The sequence below is a fragment of the Penicillium canescens genome (assembly GCF_028828765.1).
Source record: "Penicillium canescens strain IBT 15451 chromosome Unknown utg000004l_segment0_segment0, whole genome shotgun sequence".
Lineage (NCBI taxonomy): Eukaryota > Fungi > Ascomycota > Eurotiomycetes > Eurotiales > Aspergillaceae > Penicillium > Penicillium canescens.
Window position 1 is genome coordinate 5,828,456 of NW_026703966.1, and position 26,614 is coordinate 5,855,069.

General features: G+C 46.1%; 11 protein-coding genes across 11 annotated transcripts; 9 read left to right on the forward strand and 2 right to left on the reverse strand.

Moving 5' to 3' along the window:
• Nucleotides 1-515: 515 nt before the first annotated feature.
• Nucleotides 516-1,754, forward strand: N7446_007539 (NADH:flavin oxidoreductase/NADH oxidase; the record flags this gene model as incomplete). The annotated part of the gene is made up of 1 exon (XM_058516284.1): nucleotides 516-1,754. The coding sequence occupies one exon, from the start codon at nucleotides 516-518 to the stop codon at nucleotides 1,752-1,754; it is 1,239 nt and encodes a 412-aa protein (XP_058373462.1).
• A 2,911-nt stretch (nucleotides 1,755-4,665) lies between these two features.
• On the reverse strand, nucleotides 4,666-5,949 carry N7446_007540 (uncharacterized protein; the record flags this gene model as incomplete). Its single annotated transcript, XM_058516285.1, has 4 exons — nucleotides 4,666-4,985; nucleotides 5,104-5,592; nucleotides 5,727-5,862; nucleotides 5,911-5,949. 4 exons carry the CDS (start codon nucleotides 5,947-5,949, stop codon nucleotides 4,666-4,668), a joined length of 984 nt encoding a protein of 327 aa, XP_058373463.1.
• Nucleotides 5,950-6,845: 896 nt separating this feature from the next.
• Nucleotides 6,846-7,663, forward strand: N7446_007541 (uncharacterized protein; the record flags this gene model as incomplete). Its single annotated transcript, XM_058516286.1, has 3 exons — nucleotides 6,846-6,860; nucleotides 6,924-7,193; nucleotides 7,295-7,663. The coding sequence occupies 3 exons, from the start codon at nucleotides 6,846-6,848 to the stop codon at nucleotides 7,661-7,663; spliced, it is 654 nt and encodes a 217-aa protein (XP_058373464.1).
• A 919-nt stretch (nucleotides 7,664-8,582) lies between these two features.
• N7446_007542 (cytochrome P450) lies at nucleotides 8,583-10,300 on the reverse strand (the record flags this gene model as incomplete). Its single annotated transcript, XM_058516287.1, has 4 exons — nucleotides 8,583-8,754; nucleotides 8,811-8,977; nucleotides 9,033-10,145; nucleotides 10,214-10,300. 4 exons carry the CDS (start codon nucleotides 10,298-10,300, stop codon nucleotides 8,583-8,585), a joined length of 1,539 nt encoding a protein of 512 aa, XP_058373465.1.
• Nucleotides 10,301-11,320: 1,020 nt separating this feature from the next.
• N7446_007543 (uncharacterized protein) lies at nucleotides 11,321-12,475 on the forward strand (the record flags this gene model as incomplete). Its single annotated transcript, XM_058516288.1, has 4 exons — nucleotides 11,321-11,413; nucleotides 11,468-11,749; nucleotides 11,811-12,140; nucleotides 12,203-12,475. 4 exons carry the CDS (start codon nucleotides 11,321-11,323, stop codon nucleotides 12,473-12,475), a joined length of 978 nt encoding a protein of 325 aa, XP_058373466.1.
• Nucleotides 12,476-14,426: 1,951 nt separating this feature from the next.
• N7446_007544 (uncharacterized protein) lies at nucleotides 14,427-15,833 on the forward strand (the record flags this gene model as incomplete). The annotated part of the gene is made up of 1 exon (XM_058516289.1): nucleotides 14,427-15,833. The coding sequence occupies one exon, from the start codon at nucleotides 14,427-14,429 to the stop codon at nucleotides 15,831-15,833; it is 1,407 nt and encodes a 468-aa protein (XP_058373467.1).
• Nucleotides 15,834-17,861: 2,028 nt separating this feature from the next.
• On the forward strand, nucleotides 17,862-18,482 carry N7446_007545 (Clavaminate synthase-like protein; the record flags this gene model as incomplete). The annotated part of the gene is made up of 3 exons (XM_058516290.1): nucleotides 17,862-17,948; nucleotides 18,015-18,083; nucleotides 18,135-18,482. 3 exons carry the CDS (start codon nucleotides 17,862-17,864, stop codon nucleotides 18,480-18,482), a joined length of 504 nt encoding a protein of 167 aa, XP_058373468.1.
• Nucleotides 18,483-18,631: 149 nt separating this feature from the next.
• On the forward strand, nucleotides 18,632-18,910 carry N7446_007546 (uncharacterized protein; the record flags this gene model as incomplete). The annotated part of the gene is made up of 1 exon (XM_058516291.1): nucleotides 18,632-18,910. One exon carries the CDS (start codon nucleotides 18,632-18,634, stop codon nucleotides 18,908-18,910), a length of 279 nt encoding a protein of 92 aa, XP_058373469.1.
• Nucleotides 18,911-19,788: 878 nt separating this feature from the next.
• N7446_007547 (uncharacterized protein) lies at nucleotides 19,789-21,361 on the forward strand (the record flags this gene model as incomplete). Its single annotated transcript, XM_058516292.1, has 2 exons — nucleotides 19,789-19,918; nucleotides 19,979-21,361. The coding sequence occupies exons 1-2, from the start codon at nucleotides 19,805-19,807 to the stop codon at nucleotides 21,359-21,361; spliced, it is 1,497 nt and encodes a 498-aa protein (XP_058373470.1). The 5' UTR covers nucleotides 19,789-19,804.
• Nucleotides 21,362-22,697: 1,336 nt separating this feature from the next.
• Nucleotides 22,698-23,703, forward strand: N7446_007548 (uncharacterized protein; the record flags this gene model as incomplete). The annotated part of the gene is made up of 4 exons (XM_058516293.1): nucleotides 22,698-22,803; nucleotides 22,866-22,986; nucleotides 23,051-23,465; nucleotides 23,590-23,703. The coding sequence occupies 4 exons, from the start codon at nucleotides 22,698-22,700 to the stop codon at nucleotides 23,701-23,703; spliced, it is 756 nt and encodes a 251-aa protein (XP_058373471.1).
• Nucleotides 23,704-25,077: 1,374 nt separating this feature from the next.
• Nucleotides 25,078-26,570, forward strand: N7446_007549 (uncharacterized protein; the record flags this gene model as incomplete). Its single annotated transcript, XM_058516294.1, has 2 exons — nucleotides 25,078-26,454; nucleotides 26,511-26,570. The coding sequence occupies 2 exons, from the start codon at nucleotides 25,078-25,080 to the stop codon at nucleotides 26,568-26,570; spliced, it is 1,437 nt and encodes a 478-aa protein (XP_058373472.1).
• Nucleotides 26,571-26,614: the final 44 nt, after the last annotated feature.

Consider the following 26,614-nt stretch of genomic DNA (forward strand, 5'->3'; position numbering starts at 1 on the left):
GTTCGATTTGTTGAGGGCGAGGATAGTATTACTCAAGGGGTAAAGGTGGTGGAGTACGTGACGTCAAAGTGAAACGAGGAGCTGAGCACGTAAACGTACATGTGTACTGGGACCCCAAGGCTATCTGCATCAGTCAAAGAAACCACAAGGTCTAATTGGAGCCAATGTCCGACTCGAGATTCGGAAGGATGCATGTTTCCCACTTGCTGTTGGGGTCGGTGGAGTAGATAAGGATTAGACTTCTTTGTTCTTTTGTTCATGTCCAATCATGTATCCGAATCTGATAACTTGCATGCAGATCAGGTTACGTGATTCACATTACATTAATAATATCACACTATTTACGCTTAATTTGTAATCAGTAAGTGCATACGGTCGTAAGGTGTATGCCGACAAGTCGCTTGCACTTAATTATTCGCTAGTTCTCCTTTCGAATTCTCAAAATACTTGACTGTTCTTTCTGCGCGTTATTAGTTAGCGCCTTTCCAAGCCTCCAGCCGAATAACACCCAAATCATGGCACAAAAAACAATCGACAACGTCGCGGCCCCGGGCGTCTCCTACTATACGCCAGCTCAAGAGCCTCCCGCAGGCACGCAACTGGAAGGGTCAATCAAACTGTTCACCCCCCTTACCATCCGCGGTGTAACGCTTCCAAACCGTCTGTTCCTTGCTCCCCTTTGTCAGTACTCTGCCAAACACGGCTATGTCACCGATTGGCATCTAGCGCATCTAGGTGGAATTCTCCAGCGCGGTCCGGGAATAGCAATCATGGAATCCACAGCCGTACAGAAAGTGGGCCGTATCACGCCTCAAGACCTTGGTCTCTATGAAGATGGCCATATCGAGCCGTTGAAGCGGATTACCGAGTTTGCACACAGCCAGAGTCAGAAGATTGCTATTCAATTAGCTCACGCGGGTCGAAAGGCCAGTGCCGTCGCCCCCTGGTTGAGCGCTAACGCTATGGCTGTGAAGGAAGTTGGTGGGTGGCCGGATGAAATTGTTGGCCCGTCAGCCATTCCTCACGAGGAAGGAATCAACACCGTTCCAAAGGCCCTAACTTTGGAAGATATCGAAGTCTTGATAAACGACTTCGCAGAGGCTGCGAAAAGGGCTGTAAAAGCCAATTTTGATGCTATCGAGATTCATGCCGCTCATGGATATCTATTACACCAATTTTTGAGCCCTGTTAGCAACAAACGAACGGATCAGTATGGAGGAAGCTTCGATAACAGGATCAGACTACTCTTAGAGGTCTCCGAGGCAATCCGTGCTAGTATTCCGGAAACAACGCCTCTAATGATCCGGATCAGTGCAACTGATTGGTTCGAGTTTGATGATGACTTGACGAAAGAGTTTTCCGAGAGCTGGACAGTTGACCAGTCGGTTCAGCTGGTCCCGCTCTTGGCTGACCGTGGTGTTGACTTGGTGGATGTCAGCTCAGGCGGTGTTCATGCCAAATCTGCGATTGCTATCAAGCCGGGCCCTGCCTATCAGGTGCATTTAGCCCAGGAAATCAAGAAAGCTGTAGGAGACAGGATATTGATATCCGCTGTCGGTGGAATCAAAACTGGGCCTCTAGCAGAGGAGGTGGTGCAATCCGGTATTGATGCAGTCCAGGCGGGACGTTGGTTCCAGCAGAATCCTGGCTTGGTTCGCGCCTTTGCCAATGAGTTGGGAGTGAAGGTGAGGATGGCCACGCAGATCGATTGGAGCTTTGAAGGTCGTGGAAAAGCGCAAAACAACAGCTCTTGAGCAAACAGTTCAAACAAGACGATGTGTTGTTCGACTACAGCTACTCAATACAGTTCCTTTTTATCTCAAATTTTAGCAAGTTATAATAAGCTACCTCTTCTCGCATTTGCTTTGGAGTATACAAAGCCCTCTACTTGTCGACCATAGAGCGATAAAAAATCGGGATATTTTAAGAGGATACGGGAAAATGGCCTATTACAGGAGGCGACCCGGACCTAAGGCGTCACTTTAGCAGTCCAGACGAATCGAATCACCTCGATTATATCAGCTTGTAATGATCAGAAGGGGTAGTAAATACATTGGCGGGTTATCAAGATCCCCTATTATTGTCTACGTTTTTTTAATTATTATATATTAAAGACCCTTAAACTTGGCTACTGATATTCACTAACTGGGCTGATTGCTGGCAGTTTTCATCTGATCGCCTCTTAAGGCTTCATTTATATCGTGGTTAACATCTTCCGGGTGACCCTCAAAGAAGCCACCTCAGGATCTACAGATACTAGTCATATGTTCTTACCCACTGCCCCACTACAATTTGACCCGGCAACCAACTCACCTTTTAATTTTTCTTCCTACACCTCCCCTATTGCTCCGATTGTAATGAAAATTGATGCAAAAAGTAGCAAAACGGCGCAGCTTACTGTTATATAAAGGTCAGCTATTGTATCTGCTCATAAGAATGGTATTTCGTAAGTGAAATTAGCTAATGATTTCGGCTGTTCTCGTAAGACAATCTACAATACGCTTAAGCGCTACTACAAAGAAGACACCCTCGAAAATCGTGAAAAAAGTGGCCGTCCCGTAATTATTAGTGAGCGCGCTTACTCTTACCTCTATTTATAAGTACGTCGGTATCCGTTTTAGACCTATAAATAGCTAAGTGCTGCTATAGCTTAGTATCCGTCACCCTCCACTATACGTCGAATTTTAAAGCGATTCGGACTCGGAAAACGGCGATCGAAACAGAAAATACTAATTAAGCCTCCTCTTATAAGGAAAAGCCTAAAATTTACGCGAAAATAGCGACGCGAAAGCTTCTAATCGTGGATCTTCTCGGACGAGTGTTCGGTATAGCGAACCTCGAACTTTAGACCACAATAGTGCTTTCGTACGACCTCGGAGGGCCTTCGAAAAGAGCTTATAAATACTAAGGCTCACGTAAAAGATATTTTATAAATAGTTTAGGCTAGAATTTAGCTCGGAGGTCGGACAGACCTAATTATTATAGAAAGAGACGAAGACTCGTATTTAGGGAGGGGTTATACTACGAAGTCGTATATTTCGACGCTCGAAAAAGGTCTAATGCCAATCTACACCCCTGATTTAGTATTTTAGCAAGATAACGCGAGGATTTATCTAGCGAAGGACACGAAAGAGTGGTTTAAAACTCACGGAGTATACGTCGAGGATTAGCCCGCGCACTTACCCGATTTGAACCCAATTAAACCGGCATAGCGCTAGTTAAAAGTGAAGCTCTTTGTATTATTTCTAGAGCTTATTAGCATAGGAAGGTCGGAAGTAGACTGGCATTATTTTAAAAAATGCCTAGTAGAAGCTTAGAAGGCATTGGATCAGGCAAAGATAGATACGCTAATATTGAGCATAGGAAGACGTTTGAAGGTAGTACGGAAGGCTAAGGGGTATTATACAAAATATTAAGCGAAAATTTTATTGTGCTATTATTAAGCAACCTTGAAATTTAATTATAGCATTATAGACCATAAAATAATGGTGCTATATAGTATGAAAGTGATATATATATTTTGCATGGGGACCCGAAAAAAGTGGAGTGGGTAAGAACATTTGGTGGGGGAGGGTACTAGCCACGGCTCCCACCAAAGACTGACCGTCCTCACATCGTCTTGTTCTTCGTGTGCCTTGATATCATATAAGTCTCTCGCTATAAACACCATGACTTCGGCTAACATTGTGTCTGCTGTAGTGCTAGTTGCGTTTATCATTCAAATATTTAGGCTGCTAAAGCAGAGAATGTTCGCACCCCCGGCATGAATGTACTTATATAGGCGGAGTTTCGACAAAAACAAGAAGCAAGACTTTGTGTATTGATGCTAGCAAAAGAGAGAGGAAGAAGAGAGAGAGAGAGGGAGAGAGCATCTACCTATTTCTCTACACAGCAGTCCTGTCAGCACGAAGGCTATTTCAGTTAAATTTTAATTCTACCGTAGATTAAGGAATCTAATCTCCCACAGTTTCCCGTCTGAGAAGCTTTACGTGGAACTTTATGATGAAACCAGGAATACGGGAAAAATGTGATCCGCTGGTATAGACTTTTTCCTGAATGTTAAATTGAAATGCTAAATTGAAATGTTAATTTCAAATGTTAAACTGAAATGTTAATTGTCAGAGATACATTTGGGGGCCATCACATACGAACTATTGCATCTACATGTAAGTACGTATCTGCTTTTCAAATCAAGAGTCATGGACCGAGCTTCTTACAGTAAGTGGTGATCGAGCTATCCCCTCTAGGTCATAGATCCGGGTAGGCAACGGAGTCAGCCGTGATCGCTGATCGTTGCTTCCGGGGCACTGGGCCCATGCCACGCGACTGTCTCACCCCCTTTCCCAGGACTTGCCTGGACGAGTATACGGTCGAGATTCAGTGGGGCTGGATGCCACGCGACATGGAACACATGGCTGTATGGCTGTATGGCTTAATGGCTTAATGGCTTGAATATATTGTAGCATACATATACATAACTTATATGACCAGTCGACCGTCGGTTGCCTTGCGTAAGGTAAGGTTACCGAACACATGGCCATCAACCACCGTCGACAACCCCCTTACAGGACTGCACCTGTACATCTCCTCCATCCAACCCCCAATGTCAGCTAGTCCCAAAGAGGAAACCAGGGTCCGATTTGAAAGACCTCGTTTTCATGCCTTTCAGACCTCAGCGACCCCCCTAACGTTTTCCATCTCCAGAATCTTCACGAATGTGTCAAATTTGTGCCTGTCCAGTGCCTTTGTCAATCCATTTGCGGTGTTAGTAGCCGTATCCACTCGCTGCAATTCGATCTTCCGTAGATGGATGCTGTCGCGGACGAAGAACCATCTCATATCCAGCCACCGAGTGGAAATCTTGGGCTTTCCGGTCATCAAAAGCTGAGTGTTCACGCTGTCAGTGAAATTCGTGATCGGCCTGTCAGGCAAAAGCAATGTCTTGTCGATTTTCATAAACCACCGCGCATCCCTGGCAGGTTGATCTAACGCGCACAACTCAGCTGTTGTCGGATAATGGGCAAACTATCGTGCCGATTTGCGATAGCTGAAGCAGTAGCTGCCTTGGTAGAATCCTCGTCAGAAATAGCAAGTTCGTCGCACAAAGCGTTGATATCATGTATTGTGAGACTTGCTGGGTCCCTTCTCCCGCTGGGTCCCTTCTCTTGATCTCCTGCTCCAGAAGTGGCACCCGTGAGAGCTCAGGACCAAGTCGGTCAACAAGCATAACAATACAGGTAATCGGTGTAGGTTCCTGTTTGACTTGGCCGACGACAGTGATTTGCTTCTTAAACGCAGTAATAAACAGTGAGCAGGAGGCAAAGTCCTTTCGATCCATATTCCACAGCTTCTTGATCTGTCGGCCAATATTCCAGAACGTGTTTCCACCACCGATAACCTTCTCAACTCGGCAGAGAAGACTATCCGCAAAACGCGGCCATTTGCCATCAACAAGGTTCAGCTGGATCGCATCCGTCACCTCGTTATCAATCATCGTGGTCATCCAAGCTCCAGCAAAGGCTGACCATGCCTTCCAACGTGCACGCTTAGGGTCACTAAGTGCGGGGCGGGGCAGACTCTTAAGTCCGCAACCTGTGAGATCCCAAGCACCCTCAAAGTGTTCATCACCCTATGTTTCCACGCCTGTAGGTGCCCAGATAGTTTCAAAAATTGAATGGATTGAAGTCTCAGTGTATGGGCCTCTGTGTCCTGAGGCAAGCCCTCACCCTGGTGAGTAGACGTTGTCTCATCATCCTCCTCTTCATCGCTTCCATATTGAGGTATGTCCCGGCTCGGCTTCGGGGTGGCGGTGGAGGAGGGAAGGTGGAGGGCGCGCGTTTGTCGTTGCGTACCGTGTGGTTGCTGCTGCTGTTACTGCGTATTGCGGTCGCGCTGAGATTGTAGAAGTACGTCATCACGGTAGAATTCGTCATCCGTGGTGGGCGCCATCTTGATTTGTCGGGATGGTCTCCAAAAATCCTGGGAATGCGGCTCAAACTGGAAAAGTGGGGCACACTCGTCCAGTGTAAACAAAGGAAGTCTTCAAGGATAATGGCCTTCTCGCGAAGGGCTCAGAACCTATCGACAAAAACAAGCAGAGATACTGTATGTATCGATGCAAGCGAAAGAGAGAGACTGAGAGGAAGAGAGAGAGGGAGAGAGCATCTACCTATCTATCTACACAGCAGTCCTGTTAGTACGGCGGTCAACCACGGTCAACACGGAGTGGGAGTTCAATAGACCTTTATCCTTTTATTCGCTGTTTTCGATATTGCCTTTCGTTTGATGGGTTTGCATGGCTTCCCATATATCTCCCACAGTCCAGCTAGCTCCCCCCCCAAAAACCACTTCTCTTGATTGTTTGCTCTCTTTTTTGGATGGGCTTTGAAATCAGCCCAAAAGAGGTTATGAGCCCTGGCTTTTTGTCAGGTGGAAATTTCCTGTCCTTCCTCAATCCTCCCGGCGCGCTCCAAGAGCACATTTTCTACCAACTTCGCTGGCTCGGTTCAACCAGCACCATCAATTGCTTTACATCATTGTGAAGCCCTCACGTCTGCAATTCTGCGAATCCTAGTCTCGTCTTTATTGGACCACTTTGAAATATCGTCACCGTGGTTACAAGACATCCCCAGGCCTTTTTTGGTGTCTTCTTTTTCGTACGCTATTCCTGCGTCCCCCGTTCATCTGCTTGAGCATTCCAATTGCGCCTAAGTTGCCCAAAGACTAGCTCACTGCTAGCGTTCAAAACCCAGTTTTCACTGCTCAGTCCCACTTTTCTACCCCGCATTCCGTCGATTCCTCCCGATCCCGAATATCCTATGAACCGAGACACCATGTAGTCACTCATGTACGACGACGGGGTAAAGCTCACCGATGACGTCTCAAATCTCAAAGGGCCCAGCAACTGGCATTGATGGGTGCAGGATTTGAAGTTTTACATTCTGGGACACTCTGAGGAACGCTGGAAATTAATTACGGGGGATTTGGAGCGTGCCCCTGACATCACTAACACCCAGGCAGAGGTCAAACGGGTTGAAGATCAGACCGAACAGGATGCTGCTACTGCGGAGGCGGCAGCAAATCAATTCAGGAAAGATGCTTCCGATCAATTCACAAGGAGTTCTACTACTAACTCGCAGGCAAGTGTTCAGGCTACTACCGCTACCGCTCCACCACGGATCACGGTGGCTATGGTGAAAAATCGTCACCTCATGGAACAAAAGCAGTAGGATCGTGGAAACCATCAATGCATCTCATGGATTTGAAACACAGTATCTTCAATATGACGGTGTAGGTCCGTGATGGCATGTCAGCTTTTGAGGTGTTTCCAGCCTTGAAAAAGGTCAGCGAATCAACTACTCATCAAGTCAAATGCGACAGACTCCGTGCATGGATGTTCTATATCCACAAAGAGACCAAGCCATTTGATTTCGCCAACAAATCGCGGCAGAATTTGGGGGATTACCGTGCGGTGTTCACCGAGGATCAACATCCGCCACTTGCCCAATGCAGCTACATGTCCATCGATGCAGGGAGCTCCTATGCTTCCGTCAATGCTTGGTGGAACGCATACACCCTCAGTACGACCAAAACCGATGCTGAGACTTTAGAGGCTCTCTATGAAGTTTTCATTGCCTCCGAGAATCGTCGTATTTTGACATGAATCTTAATGGCTTTCCCTACTGCTGATGGAACTGCAAATGGGCGATTTGGGTCAAAAGCTGGCGGAGATCTTCGGAGACAACATAAGGGCGATGACCCTAGTGAAGAATCCGGAATACGGTGCGAGGTCAAGCCATTGAAATGCGTTTCCACTTCATATGTGATGAAGTTCTATGCGGAAACGGACGTTTTGCATACGTCAAGACGTCGGAACAATTGGCCGATGGGTGTACGAAGCCTATTGGAGCCGTCAATTTCAAGAAGTTCGTTGAGAATCTGGGTATTGATCAATTCCGACCCTCATCATGGTCTAGGCACGGATCTAGATCATGGTTATTGCAAGGACTGGGGAGGAAGGACCTTAGGGCTTGTTGAAACGTCCGAAAACAACTTCTTTGCAAATCAACTTCTGTTCCTTCATTGGGACATGCTTCATGGGGTGAATTCACTGCTAAGTAAACAACCTGTCAGGAACCCAGGAAGGACATGGAGTCAATAGATCTGCATCGGCTACTGACTAATCGGTGATGGGGAAAAGAAAGAAAGACAGACGACAAACAAAGAGAAGGGCTCAATCCTCCTGGAGAACAATGAGATTGATCACCTGATCCGGTGATCTCAAAACCTTGCAATTTTGGTTCAAGCTAGTTTATATAGAGAAACTGACAGTGACTTGGACTGGATCAGACGATCAACCAGCTCTATCACGGCCACTTCTAAAGCGCATAACGACGACATTAATGGACCTCAGGACTAGATATTTCCAATTAAACCCAAATTGACCAAAGTGCCAGGATACATTCAGCACAGGGCTCTCAGGCGTGATTCTTATGAAAATATTTCCAAAAGTTGGCACTCGTTTAACTTGGCAAAGCAGGATTCATGGCGTCCAAGTACCATGATGTAAGGAACGGCTTATGTTAAGCTGCTGGCTGATCCATATTCCTCTGCGTGAGCTTGATCATTAAGGGGCTCTTCGTCCAAAGAGTATAGCACTTTTGATCTTGCCAATCGATGTCTGGCTCCGCCAGCTCCAAGTTAAAATTGAAAATGATCCTGGTGAGAATCAAGCGCATTTCAACATAGGCGAGGCTAGATGATGACATGTCAGGACAAAGAATCTCCGGTGGAGTTCAAAGTGAACTTACTTTCGACCAATACAGTTTCTCGGACCAACGCTGAAAGGCTGCAGTGCATCTTTATTATCAGATGCAAAGGAAGGATCGCCGAGATGACGCTCAGGGATGAACTGATCCGCATGTTTGAAGTTCGACTCGGAATGAAAAGTGGCTATAGGGGCGACGGATACAACTGTCTTGATTCTTGTTAGAGATGAAGCAGATTGGCGCTGAGGTGAGATCTCGACATACCCCTCCGGGTACCCAGTGTCCATCAATTGTTTCTCCTTGAGCATCAACAAATCGCGGGAGGCCAATCGGGACCGGTGGGAAAACCCTCAGCGACTCGTTTATAACAGCCTGTGTATATCGGAGTTGACTGCAGGTGTCCATATTAATCTCTTCATCTGAGTTGAATGCCGTTCGAACCTCACGTTGCAGTTTGGCAAGTGCATTCGGATTTTTCAACAAAAGATATGTTGCTCCAGACAGTATTGTTGCGACCGTTTCGGAGCCAGCAACGATGATAAAGCTGGCATTTGAATAAAGTTTTCCACGGGGAAACTCTTTCTCGGTGTTTTGATGTTTGAGAATATTGGCGAAGAAGTCGGGACGATCATTAGACTTCTCTATTCTCGCATCGACTTTCTCTACCGTTAATTTCTCATGGTTGTCTTTAGCATCAATTAGGCTTCTTGGTGCTAATAAACCAAGAAGAAAGTTTCCTCCTGGTAAACGGCTAATCACACGACAAATTGTGCCAGCTTTAACATTTTCGAAGACCATGCTTACCCATGGATGATAGTTTGAGTTTTGGAGACAACCAAATGGTTCACCAAATGAAAGATCGCCAATGATATCAAATGTGGCAAAGTTATACCATGAGACGATATCGATGGGCTCAGCCCCTTTTTGTGATCTTTGTCGTAAACGGTGAATGAGAAGATTGACGTAGCCCTGAATGACAGGTTCCTGGCCCCGTAGTGAACTATCGGAGAACGCATGTGAGAGCGAGCGTCGAACAAATGCATGATCGGCATCTCCAGAGAGAAGAATACTGGGGTATCCGTCGACAGATCCCTGGTAAAATCTATGATCTTTCTGCTTTTGGCCATGACCCGGCCTAGTTGCATAGATTCGCTTCCAGGCTTCGCCTTCGGTTAAAAACGAGAGCTCGTCTGGCGCAATACGGAAAACGGAGCCATATCTCCGATGTAGGGCTGTGGTGACTTTGGGTGCGTTGCCAGAAGCTACCATGCGTAAATAAGGGAGACGTGTTGCAGCCATAACCTTGGGCCCAGGGTATTTGGCCAATGGATGGAAGTAGACATTGTAAATGATTACGCCGATGAAGTAGAGGGTAATCTAGATCGAAACAGAAAATCAATGTTCAAGATTATTCTCTGCTCATATTTCAGCGAAGAATTACTTACGGGCAAGATAGACAGCGCGAAGAACGCTACGTATGGGCGAACCAGCGCGTCACCTGAGTAGTCGAGGACTCCAGTGAGGACGGACATCGAAGCTGAATGTCAATTCAAAATCTCGAATTTAACTTTTGAGGGGCTCGGCTTTGAAGGTAGTCTGAGTTGGATCTCTTAAGGGCTGAGACCTCCATATGAAACAAAGAAAGATACCTATTTATATCTAAACTGAGGGGGAATGTTGGCTCAATTTGACGTAAGTACTTGAAAGCATGATGACAGAAGCAGAACAAAAATACACGTAACGTAAGCCCCGCAACACATGCATGCAATGCCTAGCGACTGAGGGGTGATGGAAAGCTTTGGAAAAGGAAACACCTGGACCCTCAAATACTTCAGCCGTAAATGTGTTTACCATCTGCGGAGTACTAGCATTTAGATACACGGCGTGTGCTACATCTGAATATTTTGGGCATCTAAATGGTCATATTGATATATCCTCGAATCGGGCACATACCCCATAATACTTTTCTATCCGAATCAAAAACTGGCACAAAGAATTATTTCAGGTATACGTGGCACTAGCAAATACTAAGAATCTGATTGGTGGAGCCGATCATGTCGTCTGCAGGAAGTATGTTGACTTACCAATTTTCAATTTTCAAAAAGGAGATCGGCAAGCGCCAAAATTTAGGTCCCCACTCAAGCTGCTTGGCTGCTCAGCGTCAGATTCCGTGCAACGATCCCTGCGTTTTGTCTAGATCAGTCGGAGACAGATAAGTATTTTTTCACACCGCTAATTTCGAGACTCGCAGGGGAATGGACCATCAACAACATTATTACTCTAGCACTACAGGACGATTCAAATAGCTTAATATTATTGCTTTCTGGTTCGATTTTTACATACCTGCACATTTGTCATCTAGTTTCAATTCAGCTAGCTCTACGGAGTATTTTCCGTCAGCAATTCTATATTCTGACCTTCCCCTCACCCTCACCGCACCATAACTGCTCCTTGGGACTAGAGTATAGGTATCTGATGGACCCCCGGGCCGTTCATTCAAATACATGATAGTGCTTGCATATTGCAAATCTTTACAGAGAATGTTTTCCTCTATGAGCTCCCCTATTACAGTTGGTGTCATTGGTGCCACTGGAAGCGTTGGTCAGTCCGTCGTTAAAGGGCTACTTTCTTCAGAAATCAATTTTGTACGAACCCACCCAGCCACTCTTTTCGTTTGATCTTACTGAGAATTTTTAAAGAGTATTACATCCTTCACCCGTCAAACCTCGATCGACAGCCCCATCAATCAAAACTTACGAAAGGATGGCCTTGCTATCACCGGCTATGACTTGGCTCAGCCACAAGAAACCCTCGTGAATAAGCTGCGAGGAATTGATATCCTCATTTCTTGTATGAATTGGGAGAATTTACATCTCCAAAAACACTGGGTTGAACCCGCAAAATCAGCGGGTGTCAAGCGGTTTGTACCCTCGGAGTGGGTCGCGCCTACGCCACCAGGCATCAGTGATGTCCAAGATACGGTGCGGTTGCCATGGAGCACCTTGCTTACGGTCAAGTTCAATGGCTAATTAGTTTGTATAGAAGCTTGATATTCTGGCTGCTATTCAACGCGCTCATCTGTCATATACCGTCATCGACGTGGGTTGCTGGTTTGAAGTCTTTGTTCCTAAGATCCCGTCTGGCAGGTCAGATCACGCCCATTGGAGCCTTGTCGACCACCGAATTGTCGGTGATGGAAACCAAAAGTTCGCTTTGATTGATCGGACTGATATTGGTAAGTATGTGGCTCAAATCATCACCGACCCCCGAACCATCAATAAGCATGTCTTTGCGTATACCGAAGTCCTGAGTATGAACGAGATATGGGACACTATGACTATTGTAAGCGGAGAAGAGCCCGTAAAGGACCATGTAAGTAGACAAGCCCGGGAGACCTACTTTCTCTACAAACATGCTAAATTAGACGCGAGCAGGTCATGGTCGAGGAGCTTGAAGCGATTATCCAAGATTATCCCAAAAAAGTTGAGAATAATCCCGAGACAGCGTATCATCCGAGCAGGATACAAGACACTGTGAATTTCAATATGGCACAGTTTCGAATATCCTGGTGTGTCCGAGGATATAATACGCCAGAGTACGGAGAGTACCTTGGGTACCTGGATTTCACCCAGCTCTTCCCTGACTTTCCAAAGGGGAAAAGCCTGAAGACTTACTATCGCGAAGTTGTCAATGGAAGTGCGGAGTAAGGGGAGCAGAATAACCACAATAAATTTGAATGAGCTAAATGAAATCCATGGAAATGTAGTGCTACTGGGAGTTAATGTATGTAAAGAAACCACATGGATCTTATTGCGTAGAGTGGATCACTTTCGTCCATGATGGCGAGCTGTCATGAAACGCAGAAAGCGGGCTCTGGTATATAAGCCGGTACCAAGATAATCGAGCGGAGGCTTGAGTATCGTGGTCTTTTGGGCTACCTTTGGAAGGCTGCTCCTGGACAGTTTCACTCCCCCTTGGACACTTCCTAAATAGCAGACCAATGATAGAAAGCAAACGAAAGATGAAAATCAGGATAGCTTATTTTTCACTACGGTGAGAGCAGGAGTACAATAAAGACTCATTATCAAACCTAGCTAGACCTCGCCAAGATCGCGGTTCGGCGTCGACCCTTGACAGGTGAAATATACTAAATTACGTATTTTTTAGGGTACTCTCTAACGTGATTCCCGCCCGAGCTGCGCATCCGGTCGAGCTGCGCACCCCAAAACAGATAGTAAATGCGATAAATTACCACTTTATATCTCAACAATCTTATCTATTTATGATAAGATACCAAAAGTATATAATATAGATAGTATTTATAACCTACTGGGGAAGTATAGAAAAATTACTAGAAGCATTGATGGAGATATATATATTTATGTTCCCCATGTCAAAATTATGCCGTATTTTATTGTAAAGCATCGAAATAATCATCTAAATTGCTTAAAACTAAGGTATGTTATTTCAAATGCTAAGAAAAGCCTATATCCTAATGTCTAAGTAAAAATAGCCTATGGCTGTTGAGATATGAAGTAGTAATTTATCGCATTTACTATCTGTTTTGGGGTGCGCAGCTCGGGTGGCAATCAAGTTATAAGTTAACGTATTTCACATGCGAGCCGCCCACCCAAGCGAGCCGCCCACCCCAAAACACCATAGTAAATGCGATAAATTACAGCTTTACATCTCAACAACCATGGCCTATGAGTATTTTTCTTCTTAACAGAATGTTTTTCAGGTGATATCTAGCCTCTTTATGGAGATTGGAAAACTTTTATGACTTTGTGATTGAGAGATATATATTTATAGCTCATAGCAGTGTAATTTTCGGTAATTTTTGAAATGAGGATAATATGGCTTTTTTATTTCCTTGAAATTGAAGCATAGTGCTAATACATCTTATCAATAGCTATCGGTAAGCAATGAAATATAATTAAGACGTGGCTGTTGAGATATAAGTGTAGAATATATCGCATTTACTATGGTGTTTTGGGGTGGGCGGCTCGCTTGGGTGGGCGGCTCGCATATGAAATACGTTATTACACTTATAATTATGTAATGTACAGGCTAATGGGCTCTCGGCGGGTTCACGGGTACCCAAAAAGCGAATGGCGAGATCTACTCAGACCCTAAAGGGGGAAGAGCTCGACGAGTTCAGAGGCGCATGGAGGAAGAGAGGAAAGGCCTGCTGAGAGAGCCATGTAGGACGGTGGGCGGTCAACTCGCGGCCGCCAACGCCCAGCTATCTATCTACTCCGTACATGCACTGTAACGGAACTAATCAAGTGGACTAATGCAATTTGTATGCACATTACCTAGCCTAAAACGTCACCGATCAGCAACCAGCCAGCCACCTAGGCCGATGCATATTTGTAATAAGCTGAACTTTCTAATTTACCCCTTCCTAACAGATTTCTCCCAATCTTGTCAAGTCACAGGTGCGCCTTCAGTCTAATACCCCCCAGACCGAATTGTCCCTTCCCTCTGTTGGCAGGCAACACACCATATCCCCGGAATATTAGGTATCTTTGTCGTTGCCAGTGAGCGCCAGATAGCAATAGCATATCGCAGCTTCGCCTCGTCTCAGGCCTTTCCTCCTCCCCCACGCTCTTTCCGGTCGATACTTGTCCATGACCAACCACAAGGCACTTGATCATGACGAGAACCACTTGGTTAGACGGCCTGCGAGGTCTAGCTGCTGCCAATTCTGTTCTTCGACATGCTTTCTTCATGGAACCCAAAAGTGTGTTTGGAATTTTGTTTCGCTCGTACTGGGCCGAGCCTCGTGAAGAAAATCGCCACTTTATTGAACTTCCACCACTTCGACTCATCTTTGCCTCAAGCTCATGGGTCACCTGCTTCATGGTATTGTACGGAGTTGCAATTTCAATACCCGTCATGGAATCCCGGAATCTCCCCGTCGACAAGGACGGATCTTGGGTCAAGGTTTTATGCTCGCAGGCTACTCGTCGGGTTTTCCGTCTCTATCTGCCAGTATTCTGCGTCTCACTTGTATCAAATCTCTTATTCTTTTGCGACTTTGTAACCTACCCACAAGCGCTTCAAATGATGAAACGAGCATGGAATCTGCAGCCGCTGACAGCACCCTGGGCGCACATCAAATTCTCGCTGTGGCAGTTGCTTCATCTGCTGACTTTTGTTCGATACGATCTTGACATCGCCAACACAATGGAGCGAGACGATTTGGAAAGTGTGCTCAATCCGCAATTTTGGTCAATTCCAGTTGAATTCCGTGGCTCGTTGGTGGTTTACTTTTTACTCCTTGTCACTGGATTTTGGAGGCCCCTTCCCCGTCGCCTCTTGTTCATACTAGTCACTTTTTGGTGGTTTTTCCTTGGGCAGTGGGATATATTCGCATTTACTTCAGGCCTGTGCGTTGCAGAACATCTCTATGGAGAAACGGAAGAAGCAAAGGGCGAGATCCACCTGTCTTCTGACTCTGACCTTGCCTCCGACCACTCTTTCTGGAAGCGTATCAACTGGAACTGGAACACAATCAAGTCATCGACTTCTTTCCACTACCTGTGGACAAATCTATCCTTACTCGTGGCATTATTTCTGCTGTCTATTCCGGACGATGGGCCCCTTGGCGCCGAATACCATTTTCTGCTTGCCATCTCAACCTCCCCATGGTGGACCGTGAATGAGATTTTCAACAGGTGCTGGACCGGGCTCGGAGCAACCTTTTTGATTATCACTATTGCCAATACAAGATGGCTACAATACCCGCTCAACTCGCGACCATTGCAGTTCTTGGGCCGGATCTCTTATCCACTATATGTCATTCACTTTGCGGTTTATTTTTCCTTGAAGTGGCCAATGCAAAACTTGTTCTGGTCCATTGCCAGAGGCGAGTGGTATCCTCGATCGGAGGCAGCCTGCTTACACAAAGGCGCATTCATATTCACTTGGATCGGCTCGCTTCTTACCTGCTTCACCATTATGATTATTCTAGCAGACTTATTTGAGCGACACATTGATCAGATGGCCCGCCATACTGGTAGGTGGTTTGAATCTCGAGTCACTAAACAGCGGCCATGATTGCAATGGCAACAGCCTTCAAAATGCTACACTAATTGAGGAGATGGATGCTAGGTCCATGGGGTTTGACCTCTTGTGGCCAGATCATATGTTTCCTTTTCGTTCTTCTTTTACTGCTGTCTTACTGTTTTACGACCAAGCTTTCTCATTCCTTTTCATTTTGGGGGCTTTTTTTGAAGTATAGCGCAGGCAATGAATATAGATCATTTAAAAATTCCATGCTTCTCACTGTCGTCTAAATTTACTTTTCATCCGGGGTTTTCAAGTGCTCGCTGTCCGCCTATTAGTATTCATTCCAAGGTTGAAAACAACCAAAGCCTCAGCAAATCTGCCGAGATATTTGGAGATGTGCAGATTGGTATGACTAAGGCAAGGAAATGTTGAGACTTCGGGACCAATATGCGCACCTAGGCATGTACAAGATATTTGCTCCGGAAATCTTTTAGGTCCTAAACCTCACACCTAGGCAGCTCAGAAATCGCATAACCAGATGGATATGTGTGAGTAGTGGTGTCCATTTCCAAAAGCTCCACATCTCCACTTCCCTCTCTTCTCTCTCGAGGCCACCTCGGCGTGCGTTCTGTTTGCGGCCTTGGTGGCTGCTGATCCCGTTGCTGCCTGGTTCAATTTCCCTATGAGGTAGCATGGAAACTCTCCGTTGGTGCAGCTAACGGGCCATTGTGGTATGAGGAATATTAAAGAGCAGTACAGCCTACATATTGGCATGCGAATAGACACGGGCTGAGCGGGTAGCAATGCGCTGTATTCCCCGGGGCTTTGATCTCTGGTAGAATTTGCATTTGAGTCACGATTCAGTTGGGAAAAGCTTTGGAAAATCATTTTCGCAGACGTAGGGACGGCCGAGGCATGAAAGGACTCCACGTAGCGTACAGCTCGGAGTGATGAACGAGCATGGGCTGGACAGCACTGTGCATGTCTTGCTCCATAGCTGCATTCATCTGGGAATAATTGCACTAATATGTCAAGATCCACATACACACTCCGAGCCAGCTGGCGAGCATTGAGTACATGCTGGGCAGACACGAGCTCCTAGTAATGCATAACGCCGGATACTTCGGGATATATATGTCTTACAATGGCCAATCATGTGAATATGTTCAGTACACGTCAACGTTGCGTATACAGCGGCAAATGCAGCAGCACTTGGGCGTGAAGTATACGACTTAACCTTCAACCACAAAAACACTCGGACCTCAGCCCGGTATGTGTATGTAATGACTCTGAAATTCCAATACCCGGGTAATAGACTTAACAAATACGGCTGTATTACCGCCGTTTTGCGCTATGAGCAAGACTACATATTTGCAGAATAATGGATACTTATGCAAGACTTTAAACTTTCTATCTCAGAACAAGGGAAATACGCGACTAGTATTTACTAGTAACTAATTTTTATTTTTTATTTTTATTGGTTGACAAATTCTGAGTTACGCACTAAATTGACCGACCACCGAAACTTCCCGTACATGTAATCATGTAATCTAAAACATCTCGCGTCGATTGTACCTTGAAGGTGGTGCCACTTGAAAGGCTTACAAGTTTTGGTCCGATTCGCTTTCCCCTCAACTTTGGAATAGCTCAGCCGTGGCCAGGTTAGGCGGGGTTGCACGCATAAACCAATAAGATGTTCATTCAACATTAAACATACATGGGCTAATAGATTTCCCACGTCATATAGCTCGTGCCAACCTCTTATTATACAGTTAAATAAATGCCATTGTTGGTGCTTGAAACTTTTACTCTTATACTATCTAAATCTGACTAGAATAAACGCGAATCCTTTTTACAATGTCGGAGAATTTTTCATCTCTTCCCATTATTGACTTTCAAGATGCCCTTTCGCCCGCCACAAAACCCCAATTTTTGTCTGAACTTAGACATGCACTTGTCAAGGTCGGATTTTTCTACTTGAAAAATCATTCTGTTCCGGTCCAAGTGCAACAAGATCTATTACGAACATCGGGTGATTTTTTCAGCCTGCCTTCCGATATAAAGGCAGAAGTGAACATGGCCAATACCAAATCATTTCGTGGATATACTGGTTTGGGAAATGAACGAACGGCTGCGAAGGCTGACGAAAGAGAAACCTTCTGGGTATTTTACATTCCCCCTGACGTGGTTGAAATGAAATGATTGCTAACGTGGACACACATCTAATAGGCTGGATTGCACGAAATTCTGGACAGTTCCGAGCTCCCTGTTTGGTATAATCTCGTGGGGCCTAATCAGGTATTTCCAAGAGCCATATCTTCTGAAAGGCTAAGCTAACTTTGTTCATAGTGGCCAGCAGAAACCTCAGCGGTTGGCTTTCGCAAGTCCGTGGAAGCATACTTGGCAGAAATCGAACATCTTTCGGAGAGGTTCACAGGCCTGGTTGCTGAAGCGCTAGATACGGACCCCTCGGTATTCGCCAAATTCTTTAAGAAGCCATGTATGAGCGGTATGAAAATCGCGGCATACCCTGCACCAGACGCTTCACAAGGCACCAAAACTGAGTTTCAAGGGGTTGGGCCTCATAAGGATGGCTCGTTCTTGACTTACCTACTACAAGGAACGGAGCATTCCAGCCTTGAAGTACAGAACAAATCGGGCGAATGGATCGCAGCCCCCCAGTACCAGGCACATTAGTGGTAAATATCGGTCGCTCGTTGGAGGCTCTGACTCAAGGCGTGTGTGTTGCAACTACGCATCGAGTCAACCTAACGAGCGAACAATATTCAGGACGACAGTCGGGCCGTGGGCAGCTTGGTACACGGCTTAGCTTCCCCTTTTTCCAGATGTTTGGCTTTGATGTGACACAGGAAGATATCCGATTAGACATTCCAGATCACATCACAAGCTTGCGTGATGAAAGTGTCCGGTCTGATGCTGAGTCATTCTTCGGGGATCTCTTCAAAACTGTCATTGGGGAGGCCTTCATGATCAACGCGCTGACGAGCCATCCGGAGGTGGGCAAACGATGGTATCCTGAAGCCCTGACTGAAGCCCTGAAAAAGCAGGAAGAGGGGAAGAAATTGGACAATGCGAAAGCTCAGGCCGCTGAATGTGTTGCATAGGCTATAGTCTGCGTAACGATGCATTGATCATTCACAAATTTCAGAACACTTTTCGGGCTCACTAAATATCCTGTTCGCGTGGCCTTAATCTACAGAAAAAGAAAAAGTCGGCATGGATGTCAAGTGATAAAACACTGTCTTGTCCTCATGACACATTGTAACTGAGACTATCTAGAATTTTGAATGCGGAATGGCTGTTAGGATAGTATTGGGTGCGCTATGGACAATCTGCTTCGTACATTTAGATCATCATTGACCTACTTCTACAGAGGCTAGAAAACCCCAATATTCCCCCCAGTCCTGATCAATTTTATCCTAACTGTAACGCAAGCATGGCCTTCCCTAGGGTGCCACCATGTTTTTCGTTGAAACTATTGACTTACACCTACGTAGCATTTTCTCCAACCTGAGGCTGTCTTATGATCGAACAGTTTGCAATAGCCGCCGTAGGAGCCATTTCCCGAAAGTCGCCAAAAATAGTAGCAGGGGTCCAAGCAAGCCATTAGTTCGAGGCGGCCCGATCCCCGAAGAGAGTGGAGAGAGATAGGCATGTCTCGTGCGGTGTAGCGCTGATCTTGATGTCATTTCATTTGCATTTTCCCCCTCGTTTTCTTTTTCGAATTGTTCTTTTGCCGCCCCCAGCGGTAAACAGTCTGATACACATAGTGTCTTGGCTACTCGTACGCAAATAGATTGTACAGTTAGCATTCCCCACGGCCCTTGCTCACACGCTCACCTCTTTTTCCTCTTCCCCCGTCCAAATCTTACCTCCTCCCATTTCTCTGTGTTTATATCTTTTTTTCACTCATTTTCACTCATTTTCATTCATTTTCACTTATTCTCGCACATTTATCACCCATTTGTCATCCATTATCACACATTTATCACCAAACGATGAATCAATGTCTATCAGATGGCGAGCATGAGAACTTGCCACTTTTAATCGAGCAGAGTGGACGCCAGAAGAGCCAAACTCTTCCCAAGTCGCCGCACTTTCGACAACCTTCGGTGTGCTACACACCCCAAGGTTTCTGAAAAAAAAAAAGAGGATTTCTGACCGATTCATAGCCATCCTGGGTCGTGTGTTTTTACACCAATTACATGTTCATTTTCGGAGTCTTGGCCATCCCAGAGTTTAATGCGACTCTCTCCTTGATCTGTCACCAGCGATACCCACTCGGCCGACCCGCCCGCGAACCTACCGAGGAACTCAAGCAATGTTTCGCCAACAAACAAGCGCAATCCGATCTGTCTCGCTTTCTCATCTATGGCCAAGCGACAGCCGGTCTCCTGGGTGCCTTTTCAACCCCAATGCTGAGCTCGCTGTCAGATCGCGTCGGTCGCAAGCCGATCCTCGCCTGTACCGTAGTGGGACCGCTGCTATATGAGACACTCATGGTATTAGTCCTCCGCTATCCAGATTGGATAGATATCCACTGGCTGCTCGTGGGATATGCAATGGAAGGCCTCAGCGGGACCATGATTACCGCAACAGCGACCTCGCAGACATACATCACCGACCTCACACGCCACAGCGCCCGGGCGCGCTGGTTCAGTTATTTGCAGGCAGCGTTTTCATTCGCGGGCGCGGGAGGGCCTGTCGTTGCCGGCTTACTGCTGACGACGCCTAATGGCATGCAGCTGATCTACCAGCTTGCTGTGGGTGCTCACATATCCCTCTTGCTGTTGATTCTTTTTGTCTTGCCCGAATCGCGCAGCCCAGACTCAATTAGTCGTCGCGACCGAGACGGAGACATCTTAGAATCACCCCCCGACGAGAGGAACCTCCGCGGGTGTCTGATGTCGATCAGGTCCATTTGGGAATCCCGAGTGTTCCGACAGAAGAATATGATCATTCTGGCCGTGATGGACATGATTGTATTTGGGAATATAATAGGCCTGCCCACGCTACAATTGGCATACCCGGCATTCTTATTCGGATGGGCACCGACCACGCAAAGCTTCTTTTTCTCCATCACCTGTTCATGCAGTGTTCTGGTTTTGACGTTGGTATTTCCTCCGGTACTGGCTCAGGTACGTCGATGGAAGAGGAGGGTGGATATGCCGAGTCAGTCGACTGCCTCCAATTCTGGGGAGGTGGGTTTGATCCAGGTGAACTTTGTACTACAGATGGTAGGCTATATGGGCATCGCCTTCTCACAAGCGCCTAGCCATTACATCGTATCCTCCTTGATCCTTGCATCTACTACATCCATTACGCCTCTGTTAACATCATGTCTCACAGCGCAAACGCCTCACTTTAAATCAGGGCAATTACTAGGAGCTTTGAGTTTTCTTCATTCAATTGCTCGAGTTGTGATTCCTGCGCTCCTGAATGCTACGTACAGCATGACGATAGGACTCTATCCGGCGCCTTTGTTTATGTTATTGTCAACAACCATAGGGGGTTTGCTCCTTGCCAGCATGTATATAAAAACAAATACACTGTGATAGGCTCCATGGAGGGGGTTTTCGGCGGTTTGATCGCAATTTCTGATTTCCTTTCCTTTTCATTTGTTTACTTATCTCTTCGATCCCCTTTTTCTTTTTTTCTTTTTCTTTTTTTTTTTTGGAGGAAGGGGGGCTTCAAGTTCGTCGAATTCTGTTTGTGCAGTGCGATTGACGATCCCAGGAGGGTAGCTCTATGAGCATCTCATTTCATGGAGTTGATCCTCATCTCGAACTGAAACGAAGCCGCTGATATGATACCTAGCGAGGAGTCCTATTCAGTGCAAGGTAAGGGAAATTAAAGACTATCACACCCACACACCCACCATTCAACACACCCATCTCCACGAAAGCGACCTTGATTTATCAATGCAGAGATACCCAGCAAGCCGGTCGCGATTCCCCCTAGTTTGCACTCCACGTAACGCAAACATTCTCTCCTCTGGTCACCACGTGGACAGTTTTGATAACAGCAATGAACAAATTATTGAATGCGGTGGCTGGAGCTTCATCGGACGTATCAGTTCTTGTTACAGATACTTCTTACGCGGGTCTCATAAGCAAGGAGTGGTGATCTTCCTTCTGGAATTCAGGTGGCCCACTCCATACCGAGAAGCCGATCTAACAATTCCTCCCAGTCCGGAACCGGAAAAGAAGGCTCCAGGGCTGATCAGAATGCTTACTTCTATGCAATTTATACGCGATAATTGGTTTCTCTACGTAGTCTTGCGTCATCTAGAAGGTCACACAATACCTTGCATTCCAACGTCTCGCAGATGATGAGGTATCGTTGCGTTCTCAAAAACCGATCGGTCTTGCACTTCCAGTCATCTATTTTTCCAACCTTTCTATCAGAAACTCCCGTTTCATTGTCCATCATCACCATGGACCGAAATCAGCCCGAGTCTCTCTCTGATGGATCCACAGCATGTGACAATTATGAGCACAAAAAACCTTTGAAGAGAAGCAAATTGCTTTTGGCAACCTTGTACTTTGGTATTCACTCACAAATACTGAGCCATTTGTTATTCTGGTGCTGATTACATGGCTTGTTCCTCCTTTTCTAGGTGCATTTCTAGGAACAACCGATGAGAGCTTCGTGCTTATTACCGCCCACCAGATCGCAGAAAGTTTAGGGCAAGCTTCGTCTGCATTTTGGCTCATCACAGGGTACAACCTTGGTTATTCGATGGCACTGCCAATCTACGGTAGGGTCTATGAGATTGTAGGCCAACGAAAGGCCTTCCTGCTTGCCTACTTGTTATATGCAGTTGGGGCCGCCGTGATGTAAGATAGCGATGACTACTACCCGCAATCCCTTTACCACTCAGCTGCTCACATGAATAGGGGCTCCGCAAATCCTTTGCCTGTAGCAATTCTCGGGCGGCTCTTGGCGGGCCTTGGTGGCGCCGGGATGGTAGATCTTGCGTCAGTTGCTTTGAACGGTATGACTTCTAACATTGATCCCCACGCCCTGCTTTTCTGACGGTAAATTTCCACGCCACAGAGATGGCGGATCTACGTGAGGTGGCTGTCCTGAGAAGTTATCTTACTGCCTGCATCGTTCTTGGGGGACTTGTTGGTGCCCCTTTGGGGGCCTTTCTTACCAGTGTATTGGGATGGAGAATGTAAGCCCCGTGCGCTGATAGAACGCTCAATGCGTCAATGCTAATTGCAAGCTTCTTGAGATAGATCGTTTTTCCTCCATATACCGTTGGTATTTATTTGTGCTATCGTCACTACATTCAAGCTCCTTGCCGATTCCAGGGCCTCGTCCCAAGAAACGGGCCTCGGGGATGAAGAGAAATGGCCAAAGAAGCCGACTACAGATCGCCCGTCGCTCGACATGGGAGGAATCATCACCTTGAGTTGCACTATCGTCGCCTTTGTTCTTCTTATTCAGTTTTCATCGGAGTACGATCTGAGCGGTGCTCGCATGGGTATTCCTATAGGTCTTGGGATTGCTTTTCTGGTCTGTGCCACACTCTTCGGCATCGTTGAAGTCAACTGGACTAGCAACCCTGTGATTCCGTTCCATCTTGTGAAGACCACTCAAGTTGGTCTGATATGGGGTGCCACCTTCTTCTCCTCGATGGCGAACTTTGTTGTGAGTTATTGACCATAACTCATTCGAATGGGCTTGATCAGGAAAGCTGACCTCTCTCTCCTATAAGCTGGCTTCTACTATCAGTCCATATTTTGTCCAAACTCACGAGTTAACAACAGCGCAGAGCGGACTCTGCCTTATACCTCTCTCAGTGGGAGCTACTATTGGGGCAATCCTGACTGGCATGATTGTGAAACGGTACGAATCGCTTCCTGATCCCCCTTCAGCCCAAGTCTAACAGTTCTCCCTACTTCACAGCAAGGGGCGTCATAAGGCGTGTTCCATAGTCGGACTCTGTGTCGCCATTATGAGTCACGTAATAATTATCATTCGTTGGTCAATCTTCCAGCCATTTATGTGGGAGTTGATATACACAGCAACTGCTGGGTTCGGGGCTACAATGAGCTGCTCAGCCCAATTTGTTGCGCTGAGCTCTGCTGTTTCTGAGCAACACATTACCGTATCCATCACATCGTACTATCTTTTCCAGCAAATTGGGAACATGATTGGTGTTGCTTTGACACAACCTCTGCAGCGTCTCTTGTTCCAAAAACTGCTTGGAAGAAAAATTGGAGCAGATTTGGAAACAGCAAAGGTATGAGAAAGGACGCTATTCTCTGTGGACATTTTCAAAGATATTAACATCACTTGACAGACTATCAAGCATATACTGGACAACGTCAAATTTTCGTGGTCACTGCCGAACACTCTACGTGGAGTGGTAAATTTTTGCTTCCGTGAGAGTTATTTAATTAGCCCCGGTAAATTCATGGCCTGCCTTCAGTCTCCAGATACCCAACCTCTTATACTTACAATATTCTCGTTCCAGTTCTTAGCATAGTAGCCTTATCCTCGGCCTTGCTTTTGCTTATCAGGCTCAAGGATACTACTGTTTGATCCCATCAATCACAAGGTCAATTTCCCTTGAACCAATAAAGACCAGTGATCAAACGGACCTAGACCGCCAATGTAGTGTGACACAGCACCATGCTGGTGGGCTTTTTTGCGCTTCGGGCGCTGTGATTGTGATAGGCTCCACCCCAGCGACCGCCCCTACTGACCTGCGCTCGTATACATTTCTTTCGCCTCGGAGCACCTTTTTGTTCACTGGCTGTCTTTTGTATATTAGCTCTTTTTTTTGCCACTTTTTGCTCATCCATTTCAACCATACCTCTAGATCTTTAGCTTAATTTCCATATCCCGCCTTCAACACTTGCTTCTTCACCGCTGATCGCTGGCGTTACACAAACCTTACATAATGCATATTTTGTGGCTAGCTCAGCTCCGTTATAGATATCTTGATAGGTTAGATTGATGAACTTGTTTGGCTCGCTTACTTAGGTACCTTAGTGTTCAATCATGAGAAAATCCCCTCCGAAAAGCGCAGTGAGTCTATGTCCCCCATTCAGTATATTTCCCATCATTTGTTGCAGGGATGTTTGCGCACTGTTATCATTACCTCTCTGCGATCGACACCAGTATCGCAATAGGCGGGGTCAGAGCACTATGCGTGGACTATGCGTGACTACAATTTAATATACCGAAAGAATTTGACTCAATCGTTCCCTTCTAATTTATCTGAATTATACCTGAGTGAGCCTATTCACACGCAATGGAAATTCACACAAAGCAAACACGCCTTCATTCCCAGCACGGCTCTTCTGAATTGTGTGAGAAAGAAAGCCAGACTATGATCCAACCATCAAACTCCATCTCAAACGAAAACACCTCATTAGATTCTCCCCAGGCAGAATTGGAAAGATCTAAGAAAATTGACGGTCACAAAAAGTTCTCTCGCCTCGGTTGGAAACGTCTCGTCATTATTCTCATCGTGGAAGCCGTTGCTCTCGGGAGTCTAAGTCTCCCCAAGTCATTCATGACTCTCGGTATGGTCGGAGGCGTTGTCTGTTCCGTTGGGATCGGTCTCATTGCCACATATGCTAGCTATGAGGTTGGGGCGGTAAAGGTCAAATATCCAGAGGTTGAGCACTATGGAGATATCGGGAGGCTTATTCTGGGAGAAAAGGGTTTCTGGATCATCACAGTTGTCTTTATCTTTCAGCTGATATTAAGCGTGGGGTCGCACTGTTTGACTGGTATCATTGCCTTGGCTGATATCACGCGAAGTGACGTTTGTAATGTGGTATTCGGAATGGCCTCAGCCTTGATTATACTTTTACTGGCCATTCCACCAACTTTTGCCGATATCGCTATACTTGGGTATATCGATGTCGTCTCAATCCTCACAGCTATCGGGATCACAATCATCGCAACAGGCGTACAAAGCTCTCAAGAGAATAATTCCTCATCGCGGGCAAATTGGTCAGCGTGGCCTCCAGAAGGCACCGATTTCGCGACAGCCATGGTGGCAATTAATAACATTGTTTTTGCATATTCGTTTGCACCCGCAATACCATCATTTGTCAATGAAATGCACACCCCAGAGGACTACACCAAAGCATTATATGCACTGGGCATCATTGAGATCGTTCTTTACACGCTTATTGGCTCTCTTGTCTATTCATTTGTGGGAATGGATGTGCAATCCCCTGCCTTACTCTCAGCCGGACCGCTTTTATCGAGAATCGCTTTTGGTGTTGCCCTTCCAGTCATCTTCATATCTGGATCCATCAACACCAATATTGTTGCTCGCTATATCCATACACACGTATATCGTGATTCCATTCACCGCTACGTGAATACGAGGATGGGTTGGGTAACCTGGTGTTTGCTTGTGATAGTCCTAACGCTTCTTTCGTGGGTAGTTGCGGAGGCTATTCCAGTGTTCTCACTCTTGCTATCAATCAGTACGTCCTTGTTCAATTCAGGGCTGTCGTTCTACATTCCTGCAATTATGTGGTTTGTTCTTGTTAAAGAAGGCAGCTGGTTCTCCCGACAAAATATTCAACGGTCCATTTACAACGGTATTGTCTTTCTTTTTGGCATCATCATTCTTGTAGCCGGGCTGTATGGAACTATTGTGGATTTGGTGAGTCGTTCTTTGTATACTTCGGACTTCCCGCTTTCTGCTAATCCCTTAAAAAGATACGAGAATCCAAAGATACCAGTTTCGGTCGACCCTTCACGTGCTCTGTCATTACATGAAGCGAGTTGTTACCATAGAATTCTTTGATATTCAGACGAAAGCA